At 43.4% G+C, this 21,177-nt stretch overlaps 1 protein-coding gene across 1 annotated transcript in view; it reads left to right on the top strand.

Moving 5' to 3' along the window:
• Window positions 1–20,167, top strand: part of LOC110149726 (adhesion G-protein coupled receptor F2) — a 36,335-nt gene extending 16,168 nt beyond the window's left edge. Inside the window, exons 6-10 of the mRNA XM_070456331.1 lie at window positions 1,711–3,072; window positions 9,262–9,303; window positions 10,979–11,038; window positions 15,472–15,548; window positions 16,746–20,167. Of these exons, the coding sequence (XP_070312432.1) occupies window positions 1,711–3,072; window positions 9,262–9,303; window positions 10,979–11,038; window positions 15,472–15,519 (1,512 nt within the window). The 3' untranslated portion in view covers window positions 15,520–15,548; window positions 16,746–20,167. The remainder of the gene's footprint in view (window positions 1–1,710; window positions 3,073–9,261; window positions 9,304–10,978; window positions 11,039–15,471; window positions 15,549–16,745) is intronic.
• The last annotated feature ends 1,010 nt before the right edge of the window (window positions 20,168–21,177 follow it).

Raw genomic sequence — 21,177 nt, 5'->3', positions numbered from 1 at the left:
AGCTTTTGGGGGTCTGAGAACCGTGTTTTTCATCTCAGTATCTCCAGGGCTTAGCACAGCAAGTGTTCAATAAATCATCATTGAAGAGTGAATGAAGAGCTAATGAACAGAAGAACGAAAAGGTGGAAACATTCAAACAAGAAACATTTAGAGAGACCACTTATGGGGTGTGGATCAAACCCCAGCGTACATCTTTCCAGTGTCTATTTGGCTACGGAAAACTAAGAACCACAGTAGCAGAGAGAAAGAGTCTTTTCTTACTTTCGTTTGGAGTCAGAACAGGTTGCAAAAAAGGAGAATAACTGAGTGCAAAGAAAGCAGTCATACATATCTGCCTCAGGAATATAAAGTGGAACTGGATCCTGTTTTTTTTTTTTTTTTTGCTTTGATCTTCAAAGCAAAGGACATTAAAAAGTAAGTTTAGCCTCTAGGATCCAGATTGGTATGTTCCTATACATGGGCTCCCCTGATGGTTCATTGGTAAAGAACCCACTTGTCAATGCTGGAGTCACTGGTTCGATCCTTGGGTCAGGAAGATTCCCTGGAGAAGGAAATGGCAACCCACTCCAGCATTCTTGCCTGGGAAATCCCCTGGACAGAGGAGTCTGGCAGGCTACTGTCCATGGGGTCACAAGAGAGTCGGACGTGCCTTAGCAACTAAGCAACAACAAATGTTCCTATACAGGGTGCTGCTCACAACTGGGATTCATTAGATGCTAATTACGTAATGGGTGCTTTGACCAGGGTAAGTGAATGCTAGTTTCACTAAGGTATGAAAAGGAATTGATGATGGCAACAGGCATGGGGAAGGAAGGCATTACACAAAATGGGGAGGAAGGCAATTCCCTTGCAGCGCTAACCTCACCTGGGAGTCTCCTTAAGATACTGGCTCTACATAGCCATAGAGAATAGATTGGTGGTTTGCCAAGGGGGAGGGGGTGATAGAGGGCTGGATTGGGAGGTTGGAATTAGCAGATGCAAACTAGTATATAGAGAATGGATAAACTACAAGGTCCTACTGTATAGCACAGGGAACCGTATTCAATATCCTGTGATAAACCATAATGGAAAAGAAATGCCAAAGAATGTGTCTTTATATATATATGTGTGTGTAACTGAGTCTGTTGCTGGACAACAGTAATTAATACAACACTGTAAATCAACAATACTCCAGTTGTAAAAAAGGATGCTGATTCTGATTCACTGGGTCTGGGGTGGGGCCTGAGATTCTGGATCTCTAGGCAGTTCCAGGGGATGCCTTTGCTGCCAGCTGGAAGACCACATTTTTATGTATAATTTTAATTATTTATTTATCTATTTATGTAGTCTTGACTCTGCTGGGTCTTTGTTGCTGCTCAGGCTTTGCTCTCGTTGCGGCGAGCAGGGGCTACTTTCTAGTTACGGTGCGAGAGCTTCTTATTGCGGTGACTTCTCCTATTGCGAAGCCCAGGCTCTGGAGTGTGTGGGCTTCAGTAGTTGTGGCTCCTGGGCTCTAGAGCACAGGCTCAACAGTTGTAGCGCATGGGCTTAGATGTTCCATGGCATGTGGGATCTTCTCGGTTCAGGGATCCAATCCGTGTCTTCCCCACTGGCAGGCAGATTCTTTACCACTGAGCCACCAGGGAAGTCCCAGGACCATGCATTTTAATCTTGATTGTCCTGGCAGATTCGGAGAGTGGCTCAGTATTAATCCTGGTTCTTCATTGACAGAGTTACAGCATCATGGCCAACCACATTCTTAATAGCAAAAGCATCTCAAACTGGACCTTCATCCCCGACAGAAACAGCAGCTGCATCCTGCTACATTCAATCAATTCTTTCGCAAGAAAGCTATTTTTCAATAAGCATCCCATTGACATAGCAGAGACCTTCATCCATACGGTGGGAACCATTCTCTCTAGAGACAATGCTGGAAAGAATGTCACCTTTTCAATGAGAGTTAACGACACCAGCGATGTGGTCACGGGGAAGGTGTTGATCAGTAGAGAGGAGCTTCAGGAGGCGCCTTCTCCTTCTCAGGCTGTCAGCATCGCATTTCCAACTCTCGGGGCCATCTTAGAAACCAGTGCTTTGGAAAGCATCACCGTGAATGGGCTTGTCCTGTCTGTCATTCTGCCCAAGGAACTTGAAAGAATCTCTCTGATTTTTGAAAAGATAAGCAAGTCGGAGGACAGGAGGACAGAGTGTGCAGGCTGGCACTCCTTGGAGAGCAGATGGGACCGCAAGGTCTGCCAAATGATCCAGGAGAACTCCCAGCAGGTGGTTTGCAAATGTAGCCCAAGCAAGATATTTACCTCTTTCTCGATTCTGATGGCACCCCACGTCTTGCAGAGCCCGATCTTGATTTACATCACGTACATAGGCCTGGGTGTTTCTATTTGCAGCTTGGTCCTCTGCTTGTGCATCGAGGCCCTGGTCTGGGGCCAGGTGACGAAGACAGAGATCTCATTCTTACGCCACGTGTGCATTGCTAACATTGCGACCACCTTACTGATGGCTGATGTGTGGTTCATCCTGGCTTCCTTTCTCAGTGGTCCAATGAGGCGCCACAGCGCATGCGTGGCAGCAACCTTTTTCGTTCACTTCTTTTACCTTTCTGTGTTTTTCTGGATGCTTGCCAAGGCACTCCTCATCCTCTACGGAATCCTGATTGTCTTCCATACGTTGCCCAAGTCCGTCCTGGTGGCAGCCCTCTTTGCGGTGGGCTACGGGTGCCCTTTGCTCATCGCTGCTATCACGGTCGCTGCCACTGAACCTGGCAAAGGTTATCTCCGGCCTGAGGCCTGTTGGCTCAACTGGGACATGACCAAGGCCCTTCTGGCTTTTGTGGTTCCGGCTCTGGCCATTGTGGTTGTCAACCTGGTCACAGTCACACTGGTGATTGTCAAGACCCGGCGAGCGGCCATCGGCAGTTCCATGTTCCAGGAGGTGAGGGCCATTGTGAGGATCAGTAGGAACATTGCTATCCTCACGCCACTGCTGGGACTGACCTGGGGATTCGGCATAGCCACGGTCCTCAATGACGGCTTGCTGGCTTTCCACATCATCTTCTCCCTGCTCAATGCCTTCCAGGTAAGTCCAGAGCCTTCTGACTGAGTCCACAGTGAGAGACTTTAGGAGAAAGTAATGTGATCAGGAGCTCGTAGCATCGTATTTCTTTATAAAAGACAAAGAATTTGAAATAGCCTATTGAGTCAGGAGTACTTCCCAGGTGGCTAGTGGTAAAGAATCTGCCTGCCAATGCAGGAGCTGCAGGAGATTCAAGATTGATCCCTGGGTCAGGAAGATCCTCTGGAGGAGGAAGTGGCAACCACTCCAATATGCTTGCCTGTAGAATCCCAGGGACAAAGGAACCTGGCAGGTTACAATCCTCCGTGTGGCAAAGAGTAGGACATGACTGATTTGACTGAGCATGCTCCTGGAAGGGAAATTGAGGCAGGAAGTAAGCTTTTGTTCCAGAAAGACCTGGATTAAAATCTAGACTCTCTGACTTATGAATGTGTAACACTCTCTTGTGATATTTGCTTAACTTTGCCAAGCCGTGTTTTCTTCTCTTATGAAATGGGTAGAATTCCCATTTTATAGGACTGTTTAAAAATGAAAGAAAACAGTGAATGGGGGACTTCCCTGGTAATCCAGTGGCTAAGACTCTGCACTCCCAGCGCAGAGGGCCAGGTTTGTTCTCTGGTCAGGGAACTAGATCCCACTTGCTGTAACCTAAGATTCCTCAAGTCCCAACTGAAAGATCCTGCATATTGCAACTAAGACTTGTAACAGCGAAATAGATAAATAAAATATTAAAAGCTGAGCTGTTGCTGTTTAGAAACTAAATAAAACTACTTCCCCCAAAATCTAGGTATGTAAGTGGAGGTATTAAAATGTGCCCATATATTATATTTCTTTCTATTTAAACTTAAAAAAATTTAAATTTATTTTTACTTTTTTATAAAATTGTTTTCTTGGAGGATAATTGCTTTACACTGTTGTGTTGATTTCTGCTGTACAAAAATGTGAATCAGTCATGCGTACATATATGTCCCTCCTCTCTTGAACCTCCCTCCCACTCCATCACCATTTAGAATTTTTACAGGCCATTGGAAACCATCTTATTTTAATGAGGCAAGCCATCCAGAGTGATATTAAAGACAGTCTTTCTTCTCATCTTTCACCTCTGTGAATTAAGCAATATTCACAGTTTTATCTGTATCTTTGCCAAGTTTTCTATGCTTACATACAAATATGCTTTCACATAGCATAGGGGTTAAAAAACAATGTATGTTTTCACTTAAAATACATCCGAGCATTTTACCAGGTGACTATGTATGTATCTTTAATAATTTGCTACCGGACTGAAATGTTTTTTTCATTTTTTCAGTTATAGTATGCCATAGTTTCTTCTACTGAACGTTAACTGTATAGTAACTAATTGAAAAGTGAGCTTTTATTGTTTTAAAGGCTTCTAAAATATTCCTTTTGTTCCTAGTTGTGTATTTAAATAACCTTATTTTTATTTTATTATCTCAAGGTTATTTTCAAATAAATGTTTTATTTATAATAGAAATTTTAAGTCAAATATTTTCTCATTTTACTTTTTCAGAATTTCAGTGTACATGATTTCATTCTGCAGCCAGTGTTTTGATGTCTTGGGAACAGCCTTGAGGGGTGAGATGGGGATGTGGGAGGGAGACTCGAGAAGGAGGGGATATACGTACATTTATGGCTGATCCACGTTGTTGTACTGCTGAAAGCAACACAAAACTGTAAAGTAGCTATCCTCCAGTTTTAAAAACACACACACAAAAATAGAGATGTTTCACCTTTCAGATTTGTTTTTTCATTTCTATGGAAAATATTAATTGCACCATACATTTTTTGTATAGCTCTTGGTAATTATCAATTGCTTTATCCACATTTATGCAGCTAGTCACTGGTAGAACTGGGTTCAAAATGTAGTGTTCCGAGGGACTTCCCTGGCACTCCAGTGGTTCAGACTCCACGCTTGCACTGCTGGGGGCATGAGTTGGGAAACTAAGATCCCACATGCTGTGTGCAGCAAGACCCCCAAAATAAAAAATATTTTAAAAAATGTAATGTTCCTAAAACTTCTCTTCTGGGTACCCCATGGCCATTCATCATGAGTGCTTAATGAATTCATGTTTCACTTTTAAGCCTTTTTTCCCCTTGTCTCCCTTGGGGCCACTTTGCTGTGACTTTTGTTTTAAACCAGGCTGTGAGCATTTATTTTGATACCATGAACTCCTTTACCTGTTATTACAGGGTCAACCTGTAATTTCAGCTGTTTCTGCCTTGACTGCTGACAAGGAGGAGGGTGGGGCCATCCATCTAAATGCCAGGACCCTTGGGACAGTGAGGAGCTGAGAGCAGAGTCTGGGTGAAGGTCAGACACTGGGGCAGGCATGAGGCACTGCTGGGCTGGAACTGGCTTGTACTGGCTCAAGAGAGCTGACTGCTACCTTTCAGGAATTTTGGGAGCTGATTGTAAACATAGACATCCTTACAAACTAAATAAGTTAGATTGAAAACAAAGGTCATACATCCTCAAAATGCATCACTTCGTAATTGCATCTACATTTCACTGTGCTTTTGAGGTTATTGGCAACCATTATATCTGGGTGGTGGGAACACTGTGTAATGATGTGTCCATCTCTTCCAGACTCCATGTTCATTGATGCCATGTTGCTGGATTGATTGATTGATTGATTGATATTATTTTCATTTTTTATCTTTGTTTATTGAAGTATAATTGCTTTACAATATTGTGTTAGTTTCTGCTGTACAAGGAAGTGAATCAGTTGTATGTATACACATATCCCTCCCTCTTGGGCCTGCCTCCCACCTTCCCTCGGCACCCCTCACCCATCATCACAGAGCAGTGAGCCGAGCTGATACAGCAGCTATCTATTGCACCAGTTATCTGTTTTACACATGGTAGTGTTGCTAGATTTAAATCAGCCATGGTGGAAGTATTTAACCATGGAGAATGGCAAGTGCTACAAAGTAGGCGAGTTGGTTATCACTGTTTACCAGCAAGTCTGTGGATCAGGGTATCCTGAGGATGCCCAGTGCCAGAGGAGAGAAAGGACAGTCAGCAACCCTCACTGATGGAGGAGATGGAATCAATTGAGCAAGAAGAAGCAGGACATGTGGGGACTAAGGAGACGTGGGGCAGCTGAGGCTGACGGGGCAGACGGAGAAGAGAGACTCCTAAATATACTGGAGGTCAACAGGATGTAGGAGAAAGACTTTCTTAAAGATTTCATGGTTCTATCTCTGTGGGAGCATCACCACGGGTTTTAAAGCTCAAGGTGCGTGTGTGCTAAGTCCAACTCTTAGTGACCCCACTCACTGTGGCCCACCAGGCTCCTCTGTCTGTGGGATTCTTGAGGCAAGAATACTGGAGTGGGTTGCCATTTCCTCCCTCAGGGGATCTTCCCAACCCAGGGACTGAGCCCGCAACTCCTGTGGCTCCTGCATTGCAAGTGAATTCTTTACCTCTGAGCCACTGGGAAGCCCCACCCTTTAGGTAGGGAAGTGTTATTATGTAGTCAAGAGCTACATTGACTGTTCATTTGTCAATCCATAACTTCTGACCTGTGTCTTCCCTCATATTTACTGAGAATAACTGGCTGGGTGAGGTTTGAGGACTCCCTCTAGCTGTTTTGGTGGGAGAAAAGTAAATGTTTCAGTCCATTTGGACTGCTATGACAAAAAATACCATAGACTGGGTGGCTTATAAACAACAGATATTTATTTCTTATAGTTCTGGAGGCTGGAAAGTCCAAGATCGAGGCACACACAGATAGATTATCTGGTGAGAGCCCACTTCCTGGTTTACAGATGGACAGTTTTGTTCTTGCCATAACCCTGCCTGGTGAAAGGGGCCAGGAGCTCCCTGGGGCCTCGTTTATCTGGACCCTAAATCCCTTTCATGAGATTCTGTCCTCATGACTAATCCTGTCAAAGGCCCCACCTCCAAATATCTCCAAGTTCAGCACTAGGATTTAACATATGAATTTTTGGAGGACACAAATATTCAGTCTACAGCAGTTAAAGCACATATTTTAAAACCTGGGAGAACATCTTGAGATTTACCTGCTCAAATTGTGCTTTATCTACTAAAAGAAATTCAAAGAAGCTGCTACCAGTGAATTCTTCTTACTCAGATATAAAACTGTGACTAAAATCTTATCCGAATTTTTTGAAGGGTATTTTTTGTAACTTTTCCCAAGGTGGCATGGACCAATGAAAAGTGATCCTTGTGGAATGTTTTCTTGTTACATATTTATTGCTATAGATGCAGGTTGTATAATAAAGCAATTAAATGCACATGTGCACATACAGAAATACACTGAGACACAACATTTATTATTTCTTTTGTGCTGAGCATTATGGTAAATGTTCAGATATGAATATAATTAATCCAAACTCAAGAAATTAAAGATCTTTCAAAGAGAGAGCTTAGTCCTTTAGCCTTCAGGAAACAGGCTAGAATTGTGGTTCCTAGATCTTTTAAACTTCAATTCCTGCATAAAATTTGTGAAGATTTTGGTTTAAAATGTATTCCTAGTACCCAAACCAGACTGGGATGTATTTGGCCCAAGCATCTTTATACAAGTGATACTTTATAACTGAATGGTTCACGAAATCAATGACATTTTCTTAGTAGACACAATGACACATTTCAATGGTTTTCCTGTAGACTAAGAGAAACATTAAAAACAGTAATGTGGTAGAATCACTCCATGCTTGGGAGCGCTCGATGGACTGGGTGAACAGGGAGGCATATTTTAGTGTGTTTGGAGGAATAGCTGAGCTGTATTGCCGTGTACTGGTCTGTGAAGTCCTCCACCCTTCAGCCGGGTTTTTACAAATCAAGATCGCAGGCGGTTTTATATTGTTTCTGCTGATGGTCACCTGCTTGTGACATCTTTATGGTGCCATTTGTCTTAAACTAGGTACGTTAGCAGGCCTCGGCCAGGGTAAGGATCACATTTGATTATGAAATAGAAGCAGCTTAACAAGGATGCCTAAGTCAAAGGTCATTATCTTGCATCTCTTGTCTGGTGAGTCAAGACCTGAGTAACCTCGTCTCCAAGAGGAATTTTGTCTAATGTGTTTTATTGTTGCCTCTCACATTCTGAAAGTTAAATCTCTGAGCTTCCTTAGGTGAAAAATGGGACAAATACATTTCCTTCCTTCTCCCAGGGTGCTTTTGTGCCAATTCCATGAAAAAAAAAGTTGAAAACTCAAATGGACTATAACGATAGGAGAACAGCCACTGTGTGACTTTCATGGGGTCTGTCTTTGCATGAATCATGAGATATGTTGTCACTGTTCAGTGTCTGACTCTTCGCAACCCCTTGGACTACAGCGCGACAGGCTCCCCTGTCCTCCACCATCTCCCGGAGTTTTCTCAAACTCATATTCATTGAGTTGGTGATGCCATCCAACCATCTCATCCTCTGTCCCTCCCATCTGCTCCTACTCTCAATCTTTCCAAGCCTTGGGGTCTTTTCCAATGAATTGGTTCCTCACATCAGATGGCCAAAGTATTGATATGAGATAGGAGATATGAGAACTAATAAATTCTCTCTATAGTATAATATCTGGAGCACCCATTTCTGAGCACCTGTTAGTCTACTTAGAAACTCTAGAATTTTTATGAGTATCTGTGGACTTAATTTTTCTTCACAAGTTTTATAACAGTTTTTAGTTGTGGATGGGGGAAGGTGATTGGGGGTGTTCATAAAAGCTGAACACAGCTGCTTTTGTTATTTTCTGTGGAAGTTTCTTTAATTACTGATTGTTCAAGAACTCTGAGGTGGCTGTGCATAGCCTGTCTCCTCGGACTTACTTGGGCCATTATACTCTGATGCAATGCACGACTCCTGATAAACACAAAACACTTTATTTTGCCCAAATAAAAACTTCCTATAGTATTCTTGCATGCACCAGGGACCTCAGTCTGCTTAGTTTACTGTAGTATTCTAAGTTTCTAGAGCAGTGGCTGGTGCATGAAAAATTCTGTATCCATATTTGTTGAATGGATCAATCTAGGTGTTGCGACTTTAAAATGAGAGAGTCAAAGATTTAATAAAATGATCTTTGTTTTTCTATTTAAGGATTTAGTAAAATTACTTTTACCTTCTACCAGAATAGGAACTGATAATAAGTACTGGTATTTATTATTATCATTTTATTTTGTTTAATGGCTCTTCGTCCCTCTTCCATCTTTCTCAGGGCTTCTTCATCCTGGTGTTTGGAACAATCCTGGATCCGAAGGTACAATAAGTTCTTCTGCTGTTTTCTGCATTGTCAATATTTGGCCCTGAAATGCTCACTTGTAAAGACCACTTATTGGGAGTCTTTCACCTCAATCATTTGTGCAGACACTTGAGCAGGACATCGAGGTCTCAATGATGCAAGTAATACTGCCAGCTTTCAAGCTCTTACGGGGCTAAGCTCTTATATTCATTAGCTCTCACCCTGAAAGCAATCCTGGTTATTCTGATTTTTAGTTCTACAGATGAGGAAATTGAAACTCAAAGTGATGAAGTAGCTTGCTCACAATTTCTCAGAAACCCACTCTAGCTAGCTGAAGCAGAAAAAGTTATCACATCTCACAATGACATCTTTGGGAAGGTCTCTCTGTGGCTGGGCGGCACGGACGCTACGCATAAAGAGTAGTTCCTGATTCACAGCACAGATGACTCCACATGAGGCTCCCCTGACCCTTCCCACTTTTCTGGGCACAGAGAGCACAGCCCAGCGGGGCAACATCAGACGGTGTGTGCTAAGCTAGAGTTCCTGCTACTGCAGCCTCTCCACACTGCCTAGGGAGGACCACTGATACCTGCATCTTACATTACCATGTCTGATTGGCTGAGCCCAGGTCACGTGGCTACATCTTTGCTGCAAGAGAGGCTGAGAAAGTGAGTTGCTGGCTTCTACCTTAAAGAGCAGTGGACTTAAGGAAGGAAATTCTCCAAATACAGATGGGTGTGTGTAGGTGGTGTGATGAAAATAAGTGAAAAAAAGGAACAAAACGTCAGATGTTTATTCAGGCTTTCAAGATCACCCTCTTTCTATTTTATTACATTGCCTCTTGGATTGAGAAAAGCAAACCTCCTAAATCGTAGATGCAAACACTCACACTGCAGGGCTTATTTTTTATTTTTTAAATTTTATGTATCTATTTATTGTACTATCAATGCTGTTTTACTACTAAGTTAATATGCAAGGTTTGTAAAAGACATATTTCACAGAGGTTCTTTGGTTTTCCCATGAGGATACAATATCAACTTAAAAGTAAAAGAGGTAAGGGTTAAGAAATTAGCCCTTTCATCCTGATATTTCTGTGGAATAGCTGTGTGCTGATAGAGAGTCCTTAACTCATGAGCCTTAGATTCTTCAATGGGTCACAGACATAATAATGCTTTCCCTGCCTTCCGTGCTGCTCAGTCACTTCCGTCGTGTCTGACTCTGTGATCTTACGGACTGTAGCCCACCAGACTCCTCTGTCCTTGGGATTCTCCAGGCAAGAATACTGGAGTGAGTTGCTCTGCCCTCCTCCAGGGGCTCTTCCTGACCCAGGGATTGAACCCACATCTTCTCATTGCAGTTGCATTGCAGAGGCATTCTTTACCTACTGAGCCACTTGGGATGCCCTGCCTTCTCTGCTAGATTAGGATAAAGAACAAATGCAATTTTGCAAGTGAAACTGCATAAAAAGCATTTAAGGTTTTCTGTAGTTATAGACCATATGATTACTTTTTAAATGAATCGAATACCACAACTAGTATTTGTAGTCAAAGTATCAACAACAGCATTATTACTGTTGATCCCACCAACAACACTTGCTGGAGACACACTCTCACCATAGGGTTTGCCTATCTCAAGCATATGCGTTAGTTCTTCATAATCTTCTAATCCTTAATTCCTTTTGTTAACCCCCCAGATAAGAGATGCCTTAAAGGATCGAATAAACTCTGCAAAATGGATCTCCAGGATATCAGAGGTAAAGCCTTCACGTTCATTTTTGCATTTAAAAGTTTGACGAGGTAACAGCCCCATCGGAGTTTCTGGCACCTGGAGTGTTGCTCAAACCATCACTTAACACTTTTGCGGTATGGATTTTTCAGAAGAGCTTTGTGAGTGCCTCTTTGAGCTGTTCAGAATCTAGGTAGAGCACTGGGACCACATCCATAGACAAAAATTAGACTTAAATGCATTTAGAGGAGAGTGACAAGGCAGCAGGGCCTGGAGGGGGTGACCCTCAAACTATGGAGCAGGAGAGCAGGTGATGAAACAGAAACTGGAGCAGATGGAAAGTGTTGGGTCCCCATGACAGCTCACTTGTTCATTGTGACTCTAATCAGTTGACCCATATTCAAGGTGTGACAATTCCAGAGGAACAAATTCTAACCCTACACAAAGATTTCCCTAATATCAATAGCTTGATGTTCAAGAGGGCTTGTTTCCATGGTTACTGAAGTTGTAGACGGTAAGGGACCTGGTCAGGATATCCTAGAGATGGTTCAGTCATTGCACAGTGTACAAACCCTATCATTTATCTTAAGTTCCTATACAGTTTGAAACCATGTATCGTTATGCAAAGGTGTGACCCTTCAGCTGTTCCGAGTGAGGGAAAAACTGGAAAAAATTTAAATGGCAACAAAACAGATTCAGGGTTGACCTAGAGAACAAACCCAGTAATAAGAGGAGAGGTGATCTAGGGTTTCCCTTGCCAGCATCTGAAGGAATCCCTGTGGTTCTGTGTGGATTAACCTTGCAGGAGTTCTGCATGAGGCGGGACTGGGTCAGTGGCCCCGAGTAAGAGCACTGCCCCCTCCCTAGATTCCTTGCTTTTCTGATTCCTGTCCTTTGATTTCTTTAGCTTTCATCTTCTCTTCCCCTCCTTTCCTCTTTATTTTCCTATACTTTTGCCTTACTTTTTAAAAACATTTTTAAATTTTATATTGGAATAGGCTTCCCAGGTGGCTTAGTGGTAAAGAATCTGCGTGCCAAGCAGAAAATGTAGGTTCGATCCCTGGGTCAGGAAGATCCCTTGGAGGAGGGCGTGGCAACCCTTTCCAGTATTCTTGCCTTAGAAATCCCGTGGACAGAGGAGCCTGTGGGCTAAGGTCCGTGGGGTCCCAAAAAGAGTCAGATGTGACTTAGAGATGAAACAACAACATAGTTGATTAGCAATTTTGTGTTCATTTCAGGTGGACAGCAAAGTTAGTTATCGACTTAGATGTATCTATTCTTTTTTCAAATTGTTTTTCCATTTAGGTTCTTACACACTATTGAGCAGAGTTCCCTGTGCTATACAGTATGTCCTTGTTGTTATCTATTTTAAATATAGCAGTGTGTATCTGTCAATTTCAAGCTTCCAATTTATCCCTCCCTCCCACCTTTCCCCAGTGGTAACCATAGTTGTGTTCTATGTCTGGGAGTCTGTTTCTGTTTTGTAAATATGTTCATTTGTATCACTTTTTTTAAGATTCTGCAAATAAGTGATATCATATGAAATTTGTCTTTCTCTGCCTAACTTACTTCATGTACTATGCTAATCTCCAGGTCCATTCATGTTGTTGCAAATACCTTTTTGCCTTACTGTTACCGAAGCTTTGGTCTCCTTCCCAGTCCATGGTCTGCATACCTGGGAGATGGCTGATACCTTTACATGCTTTCCAGCTGAAAAAAAAAAATGCCAACTTTTACTGAGAGGAAACACTACTGATTATCTAAAGCAGTGATTCTCAATGTTGACTGGATATCAGAAGCAACTGGGGACCTTGCAAAAAAATGTTGCTCCACCCCTGCCGTCCCCTGAGGTTTCAATTGCATTGGTCTGCACTGTGACTTGGGTTTGGGGAGATGCTTAAGCTCTCTAGGTGGTTCTAGCGTAGTCAGGGTTGAGACTCACTCATCTAAGTCTTCCTGAGGTATCTCAGCAATGTAAATGTTTGCCTCCAGCTCCCCTATCTGATGTATTCCCACCTCTTCCCTGGGTCTGCCAGGATGCTCTCAGGAGAGGGGTCTGACTCTTCCAATCTTTTTCAGCCTAGTTTCACTCCTTTACATGTGTCTGGTATTTATCCATTCAGCTACCACAGGGAAGCTCTGCTGTTTGGTGGTGTTATAGAAAATGATTTCCCCCCATCCTTCTCTTTGTGTCTTTATATGCTAGGTTAAGTCAGAATAATACCCAGAATTTCATTATTAGTTTGTCGATTGTCTGAATCAGTGGTTTTCTAGGCTGACTGCACCTCATAAACACCTAGAGAGCTTGTAAATGATACCACTGTCCAGGTTCCACTCAAGAAATTAAACTAGGAAGTCTTAGAGTAGAGCCGAGTTATTATATTTTTTAAGCTCCCCAGGGGTTCTAATGTACTGTTAGGGTTAAGAATCATTGGTCTGTTGGACTTCCCTGGTGGCCCAGTGGCTAAGACTCCACATTCCCAATGAAGGGGACCTGTGTTTGATCCCTGGTTAGGGAACTAGATCCCACATGCCATATCTAAGACCTGGCACAGCTAAATAAAATAAAAATAAGTGTGAAAAAAAGAGAATCACTTTTCTGGGTCCTAGGCAAATTTGTTTTTACCTTTTTATGTCCTTCCTTCACTCTGTCACCAGCTGTAGCCTTTGTAAGTTGGTATTTTAGCCCTAATCAGAGGAAGTAGGCTATTACCTGTCTCCTCCTCTCCTATCTGTAGGTCTCTGACTTCTAGGTCACCATATCCTACAGTCCAGATTTAAGTCTTTCTCCTTGGGCTAATACTAATACTACTAATAATAAGCATACTTGTTTGTGTTCATTTTATATCCTATGTGATGAATTAATCTATGTTCTGCTGCTGCTGCTAAGTCACTTCAGTCGTGTCTGACTCTGTGCGACCCCATCGCTGGGATTCTTCAGGCAAGAACACTGGAGTGGGTTGCCATTTCCTTCTCCAATGCATAAAAGTGAAAAGTGAAAGTGAAGTCGCTCAGTCATGTCCGACTCTTGGCGACCCCATGGACTGCAGCCTACCAGGCTCCTCCGTCCATGGGATTTTCCAGGCAAGAGTACTGGAGTGGGGTGCCATATTCACATGGTAATAATTCCACCAACAAGATGATATTTCCAATCCACAACATGTATCTGAAGCACAAGGATAATTTAGCACAAGGAGTTGATGGTACTGTTGAGAATTTCAGTAGCTGAGAAGGAGCTGTTTGAAAATAAGATCATCTTAACCAGCCCAGGTTGGGTACATGAGACAAGTGCTCGGGCCTGGTGCACTGGGAAGACCCAGAGGGATCGGGTGGAGAGGGAGGTGGGAGGGGAGACTGGGATGGGGAATACATGTAAATCCATGGCTAATTCATTTCAATGTATAACAAAAACTACTGTAATGATGTAAAGTAATTAGCCTCCAGCTAATAAAAAAAAAAAAAACAAGTTAAAAAAAAAAAAGAAAATAAGATCATCTGTACAATATTTTAGATTCCACATACATGTGTTAATACTGACATGTGTTTTTCTCTTTCTGACTTACTTCACTCTGTTTGACAGCCTCTAGGTATAGCTCAGGGGACTCTCTACTCTGTTCTGTGGTGACCGAAGTGGGGAGAAAATAAAGAAAAGAGGGGATATACATGTCTGTGCAGTTGATTCACTGTCCTGTACAGTAGAAACTAACATATTGCCAAGCAACTATACTCCAATAAAAGTTAATTGAAAAAGTGGAGTCGTTTGAAGACTCGGGGTCGCTTTCCTGTTTCACTCTCTCCACGCCAGTCAGCTGCTTTCTCCCCACCTCCGTCTCAAACTAGAGGCTTCAGGAGGAGGATCCAAGCCAGGGAGGAGGAGAGTCTCTCACACCAGCCTATTCGCATGTTGTCAGTGGTTCTAAAATAAAAAAGGAGAGGGAGGAGGTGAAGGCAAGAAATAAACTGCTGTAGGTCACAATTCTACATGCGCTTTTTTAAAAAAATTGAGATGGAATTGATTTACAATATCATGTTAGTTTCAGGTGTATAGCATAGTGATTTAATGTTTTTATAGATTATACTCCATTTAAAGTGATTACCAAATATTGGCTCTATTCCCCATGCTGTACAGTATATCTTTGCAGCTTATTTATTTTATACATAGTAGTTTGTATCTCTTAATCCTCTACTCCTAGTCTACCCCTCTCCTCACTGGTAACTACTAGTTTGTTCTCTATATCTGTGAGTCGGCTTCTTTTTCTGTTCACTGGTTTTTTTTTTTTTTAGATTCCACATATAAGTGATAACATACAGGGTTTGTCTTTGTCTAACATGTTTTAGTAAGCACAATACTGGGCTTAATGAAATAATTCTCCATGTGCTTTGAATAACTGTGATCATATTAATGACTAAATAGTCGAAAAGACTGCTGGTGACAAGTCCACTATCCCGTGTCTTCCTCAGAATGTTTCTTCTGATTTCTCTCGTCACCCCACCAAAGGGCCAAGCTAGTAAGCCAGGCTATACTCCTAACTTGGGAGGTGAGTACCCAGCAAAGGGGACCCCATATACATGGCCTGTATGTGACATTTCTTGAAAAAATAATCTCAATTTTGATTCATTCTAATCAGAAATGATGTTTTCTTGATTGAAATGATTCTTCTCAGGCAATCTACTCCCACCTAGCTCTGGCTGGAGATATATTCACACTTCTAATTCTTGGACATCTGAAATTGTTATTGACCCTGTAAAACAGTCAGGCTTGTCGGGCAGGGGGCGGGGGGTGAGGGGTGCCTTCTAAATCAGCAGGAGTATCTGAGAGGGGAGTGAGCAGAGGGACCCGTGGTCCCAGCTGCTCCCTTTCCCCCGCTTTTTATTTCCCATCCCCAGGATATCCTCCATGATATCAACAACATCCCCACATTTCCTACTGTCACCCTCTCTTCCCCAGTGTTAAAAGAGCAAGGCATTATGATACACACTGTCTGTGGGAGGCCCTCGGAGATAATGCAGAAGTTAGTTTCCATTTGCAGGAGGGTCAGAGACAGGCAGAAACAAAGGCAAGGGAGGCACGGGGGAGACAGACAGACAGACAGGGACCCTCAGTGACATGGGGCGGCAGCTCAGAGCTGGAAGAGCAAACAGACATGTGAAGCCAGGACTTCCAATCCTCTGTCTCCGTGTCCCTCTAGATCTAGAGACCGAAGACCAGGCAGAGAGATGGAGACATCTACAGCAGGACCCCTACTTTCACGCTGAGACAAAGAGGTGCAGAGAGAGTCTGAGGGATGCAGAGAGAGACGTAGAGAAATCCAGAAAGAAACACAGACAGCAACACACACAGAGACTCACACAGACACATGTAGATTGCCTGAGAAAGAAATATAGAAAGAGCCTGCCTCCCTGATCCCAGGACATCAGGGATCTAGTAGCCAGTGTGGCTGAGACCTTCTGCAGCAACCCAGGGCCTTGGTCAAAAAAGAGGTCTTTCGCAAGAGGAAAGGGCACGGTCCAACTTGGAGACAGACAAGTTCTGTAACAGCTTTTGCAGGCAAGAGAACAAAGCTGATTCCTGGATTCCCAAGGGACTTAAAAGGAAGCGAGTCTTCATTTGCCAAGGGGGCTTTACCCAAAAGGGCTTCTTGTTCAAGAAAGAGTCAATCCATGATGCAGTCGTCATGATGCTTTTAGATGTTGCTGCTTGCATGTTAAAGCTGTGATTGTCTGTTCTTGACCAGGTCATACATTTCAGGAGTGGCAGAGACCCCAGGAGAAATGTCCTGATTCGTGTCTCGGGTTTGTGTCTCGAGTCTTCTTGCCTCCGAAGAATATGAAGGAAGCCTCCCTCTTGGTGGTGCTGATGGAGGAGGGTGTGAAGAGAGGATGGAAGGCCCCTCTGTCTAAGCTGTTCTGTGTTGCTGACGTTTTCCCCGTCCACCGTCTACATATATATGCCATGCTGGGTATCCAACAGCGGACAGCAGAATCCTGGTCTTGCCGGGGTCTCCAGCCTCATGCTCTTGGAATCAGGACGAGAGCTCTGGCTCATCTTGGCAGTGGTGGCCAGGGATGTCACCCAGCTGGATTCTATGGGTGGCTGAGGGAGGGCCCTCATGCATAGTCACCAAAGTTGGGCCGACTCTAAGTAGGTCATTGTTCTTTGGACAAAAGGAATTCAAGGGCCAGTATGTTCCACCCCTCCACCTTTAAATTGATTGCATGGTCAGCCTAGCGTGGGCTTAGATACAACTTCTTTGGCCGTGAACCAAGCAAAACCATAGAGCTTTGGAACCAGAAAGGTGTTTAAGTTAAGGAGACTGAAGGTTGCAGTGATAAGTAACAGCTAGTAGAGGTTTAAGCCAGAGGTAAAAGCCCAACACTGTTGATTCCTAGCCCTGGACTTTCTCATCAAGACCAAGGAGCCACCGAGGGTCTCTCTGTCTACTCTGACTATGTAAGAGGTGCTTGCGTGCTAAGTTGCTTCAGTGGTGTCTGACTTTATCACCCTATGGACTGTAGCCTGCCAGGCTCCTCTGTCCATGGGCTTCTCCAGGCAAGAATACTGGAGTAGGTTGCCATGCCCCCCTCCAGGGGATCTGCAAGACCCAGGAATCTAACCCATGTCTCCTATGTCTCCTGCATCGGCAGGTGGGTTCTTTACCGCTAGCGCCACCTGGGAAGCCCATGTAAGATGAACCCCCACCGAACAATATGGTGTTTTGAAACCCGGGATGAGGAAGGAGAAATATTATATTTCAAGTAGAGAGCTACTGATTTTCTTACCTTGTATGTAAACAAATTCGATGTTCAAATCAGGAGCCACCTGATAGAACAGTATTACAGATAAAAGTCCTTCTAGGAAAAAAAAAAAGATCCTTTTTAAAGCAAGCACACAGTCAGATGCAGCAGGAAAAAAAAAAAATTAGTGAATAAAGGACAGGGGCAATGAGTAGCCCTTAGTTATCTCCCCAAGAAGTCAGTATTGGGACTTTCCTGGTGGCCCAGTGGTTAAGACTCCAAGCTCCTGATGCAGGCAGGCTGAGGTTTGATCCATGGTCAGGGAACTAGATCCCACATGCTGCAACTAAGAGCCCGCATCCTGCAACTGAGACCCTGCCCAGCCAAATAAATAAATAATTTTTTAAAGTTATATACAAAAGAAGCCAGTATTAATGAAGTGACATTACAAATGGAAAAGGGTGACTCACTGTGTGAATGAGGGGTGTCATGTTTTTCTTTTACCACAGAAAACTGTAGTAAAACTTTTTTATTCTCTCTCTCTCTCTTTTTTTACTATAGAAAATTTCCTCTAAGTAGGAATGTTTAAGAAAGCAAAAATATAATAATCAGAAGGTAGAAAAATATACCAACTGGGAGAATGAGTCATCTTCTAAGTGGTATTGTTCATCTTGGGACAACAATTGCACCCTTTGCAGACGAGGTCAGAAAGAAGTTTTAATTTGACATTTCCCAGTGCCTCTGTAGGGTCTCTTCAAGGGAAGAGCATGGAGCAGACACAGTCCTGGTTTTCCCGATGCGGAGATTTCCATATGAAGAAAGGTCACTTACCCCAAATCAACATGTTGAAGGAAGGACGCAATGTCATGGAGCTAGATAGTTTTAGGATTTATAATTCTGAAAAAAAAACTTTAGAAAAGACTGAGTCCAACAGCCTCAATTTACAGATGGAAAGTCTGAGCATGAGAGAGAGAGGTTGAGAGACAGAGAGAGTGAGACTGGCCTTTCATCTGTATTGTGCATTTGGCAACCACATCTCATGTGAAAGCACCCTCTGCTCGAATGCACTCACTCCCTAAGGGAGGAGGTGCGAAAGACCCTATGTTGGGGTTATTATTCATTAAGAAAGCCTCATGAAGGACTTCCCTGGTGGCCCAGTGGCTAAGACTCAGCGCTGCCAGTGCAGGGGTGAAGGTCAGACCCCTGGTAGGGAAACTAAGATCCCTCCTGCTGTGTGGTGTGACCTAAAGATAAAAAATAATTGAATAAAAGCTCATGGATGCTAACAGAGAAACCCCACAATCATTTGACGATCCCTTGGAGAAGTCCACCCTCCCTCTTGTGGCCCACACTTCAGTCTGTCCCATCCTGAAAGGTGACAAAGAACGGCATGGATCAGGCTGACTGTGGAAGACCCAGGGTGGAGATACGTGGAATGCCCCGTTCACATCTCACCAAGGAAGTGACTTGGCCAGGTGGCTCAAGGAAAAACTGCTGCTAGCAGTGTCTAAGGCAGATTCTTGGGCAGAGCACTTAGTACTTGATAATCCTTGGGACAGTTATTTAAATTCCTGGGACTTTGATTTTCCCAACCAGAAATTGAGAATAATGGCGCTTACCCTATAGGGCTATTGGAAAGATTAAATGAGCAAATGTAGATAAAATACTGAGAATAGGACTTGGCAAATAATAATTGGCATTAAAATGTAAGCTGTTTGTAATAGAGTACCTATGAATTCATGTATGTGCATGAGTGTGGATGAGACACTCTCATAGGAGTTGGTTCATTGACGTCTAATTTCTTCTCTTTTTAAAGAAAATTTTTTGGCCGCGAAGCATGTGGGATCTCAGTTCTCCGATCAGGGGTCGAACCTGTGCCCCCTGCTTCAGAAATGTAAACCACCAGGGAAGTCTTGGTTCACTGACATCTAGATGAAAGTGTTGAGCATTAGATTCAGTTTCTTTCATCAGGTGACTAGCCAGCAAAATCTACTGAAGAATCTTTTCACTCAGTGTTTACAGAATTGTGATATTTGGTATCCTGCCCTGGGAAGAGTATATTTCAGAGACTATACACGTATCCAGGGCTTTCTGTGTCTGAACTGTGCATCACTTTTTGCCTTCCCTGTAAAGCCTTCCCTGATCAGTCCAACCAGAAGTGCTGATTCTCTCCACTGATTTCCTGCAGTATGTATATCTGGCCCATTCACTGTTGAGTCAGTATTTATTGTGTAGTATTATTTACTTTTAGCCTTCTTGTGTGCATATATTTTCTTTCCCAAATAAGACCATAAACCTTTGGAGACAGATTTACCCTTGTTACTCGATAAGTCACTTGCTTTGTATGTCCAAAGAGCAGAAAGAACAAGGTGCTTTGTACATAGAATATGTTTAATAAAGTCCTGTGATTACACAACCAAAAGTTTGATGATACTGATTTTTCAAAATTTCCCAATGACACAGTACTTAACTAATGACCTAAATGGAATGACCTATTTCCACAGGCATGGTCTCCTCATTGAGCCTCATGAGTACAACAGACATAATAAAACTCCTCTCACTTATTTCTTCTTCGTGTCTACATCTCCCCTGGTAATTGTCAAATGGAAGTTTGCAACAGTCATATGGAGGAGCCAGGAAGGTAGGTTAATGGGAGGGGCTAGAATCGGGAGGTGTGGGACCATTTAGGGGTGACAAGGACACCAGCTGGCCAGCCTGTCCCAAGTCAGACCAAGGGAAGTTTCCCACAGGCGAAATTCTCCATCTCAATTCCCCATGGATGTGCACCAAGGTAGAAGCTCAGTAAGAACTCCTTGGATCAGTCGTTAAAAAATAAACCAAAGATATTTTTGGTGTTAAGGCAGGGATTGGATCATGTCCTAGGCAGTGTGTTCCAAGTTTAACGTCAGTGCAGGCAAAAACGGGACCGCCTTTTAACAATTTAACACGGACAACAGTGGCACAGTCTTGCATTTACCACCCGCCTGCCTGAGTTCTCATTACCCCAGTGCAGTAGGTGCAACCGTCTCATGTGATTATCCGCGATAAAGAGGAGGAAGGAAAGGACAAACAACTGACTCATTTTAATGGATTTGCTTCAGACGAGAGGAACCTGTAATTTCTCTTAGGCGTGTTTGACCGACCCACTGAGGAGTGAATCACAGACTTACACAAGCCTCGAAACCCAGGGTAGGCTTAACCGTTCTCACATCGGCGTCTCACCAAGGCTAGTGAGCACCAGGGCCTCCTCGGCCTCCTTTCAATCATGGACAAGACAGATCACAGCCGCTGACAGGATCGTGGGGGGTGCCAGGGCGGACACAGTGATGGTGGGGCGCCCTGGGGGGGAGCCCAGCGCCGACCCCCTGCTGGGCTGCGGGCTTTCCTGGATGCCGTGAGTACACACACCACACCAGCACCTTTTCCTGCTGA

Source organism: Odocoileus virginianus, chromosome 27 (assembly GCF_023699985.2).
Source record: "Odocoileus virginianus isolate 20LAN1187 ecotype Illinois chromosome 27, Ovbor_1.2, whole genome shotgun sequence".
NCBI lineage: Eukaryota > Metazoa > Chordata > Mammalia > Artiodactyla > Cervidae > Odocoileus > Odocoileus virginianus.
The sequence above is the reverse complement of the archived record's forward strand: the minus strand, read 5'-3'. Positions and strand labels throughout refer to the sequence as shown.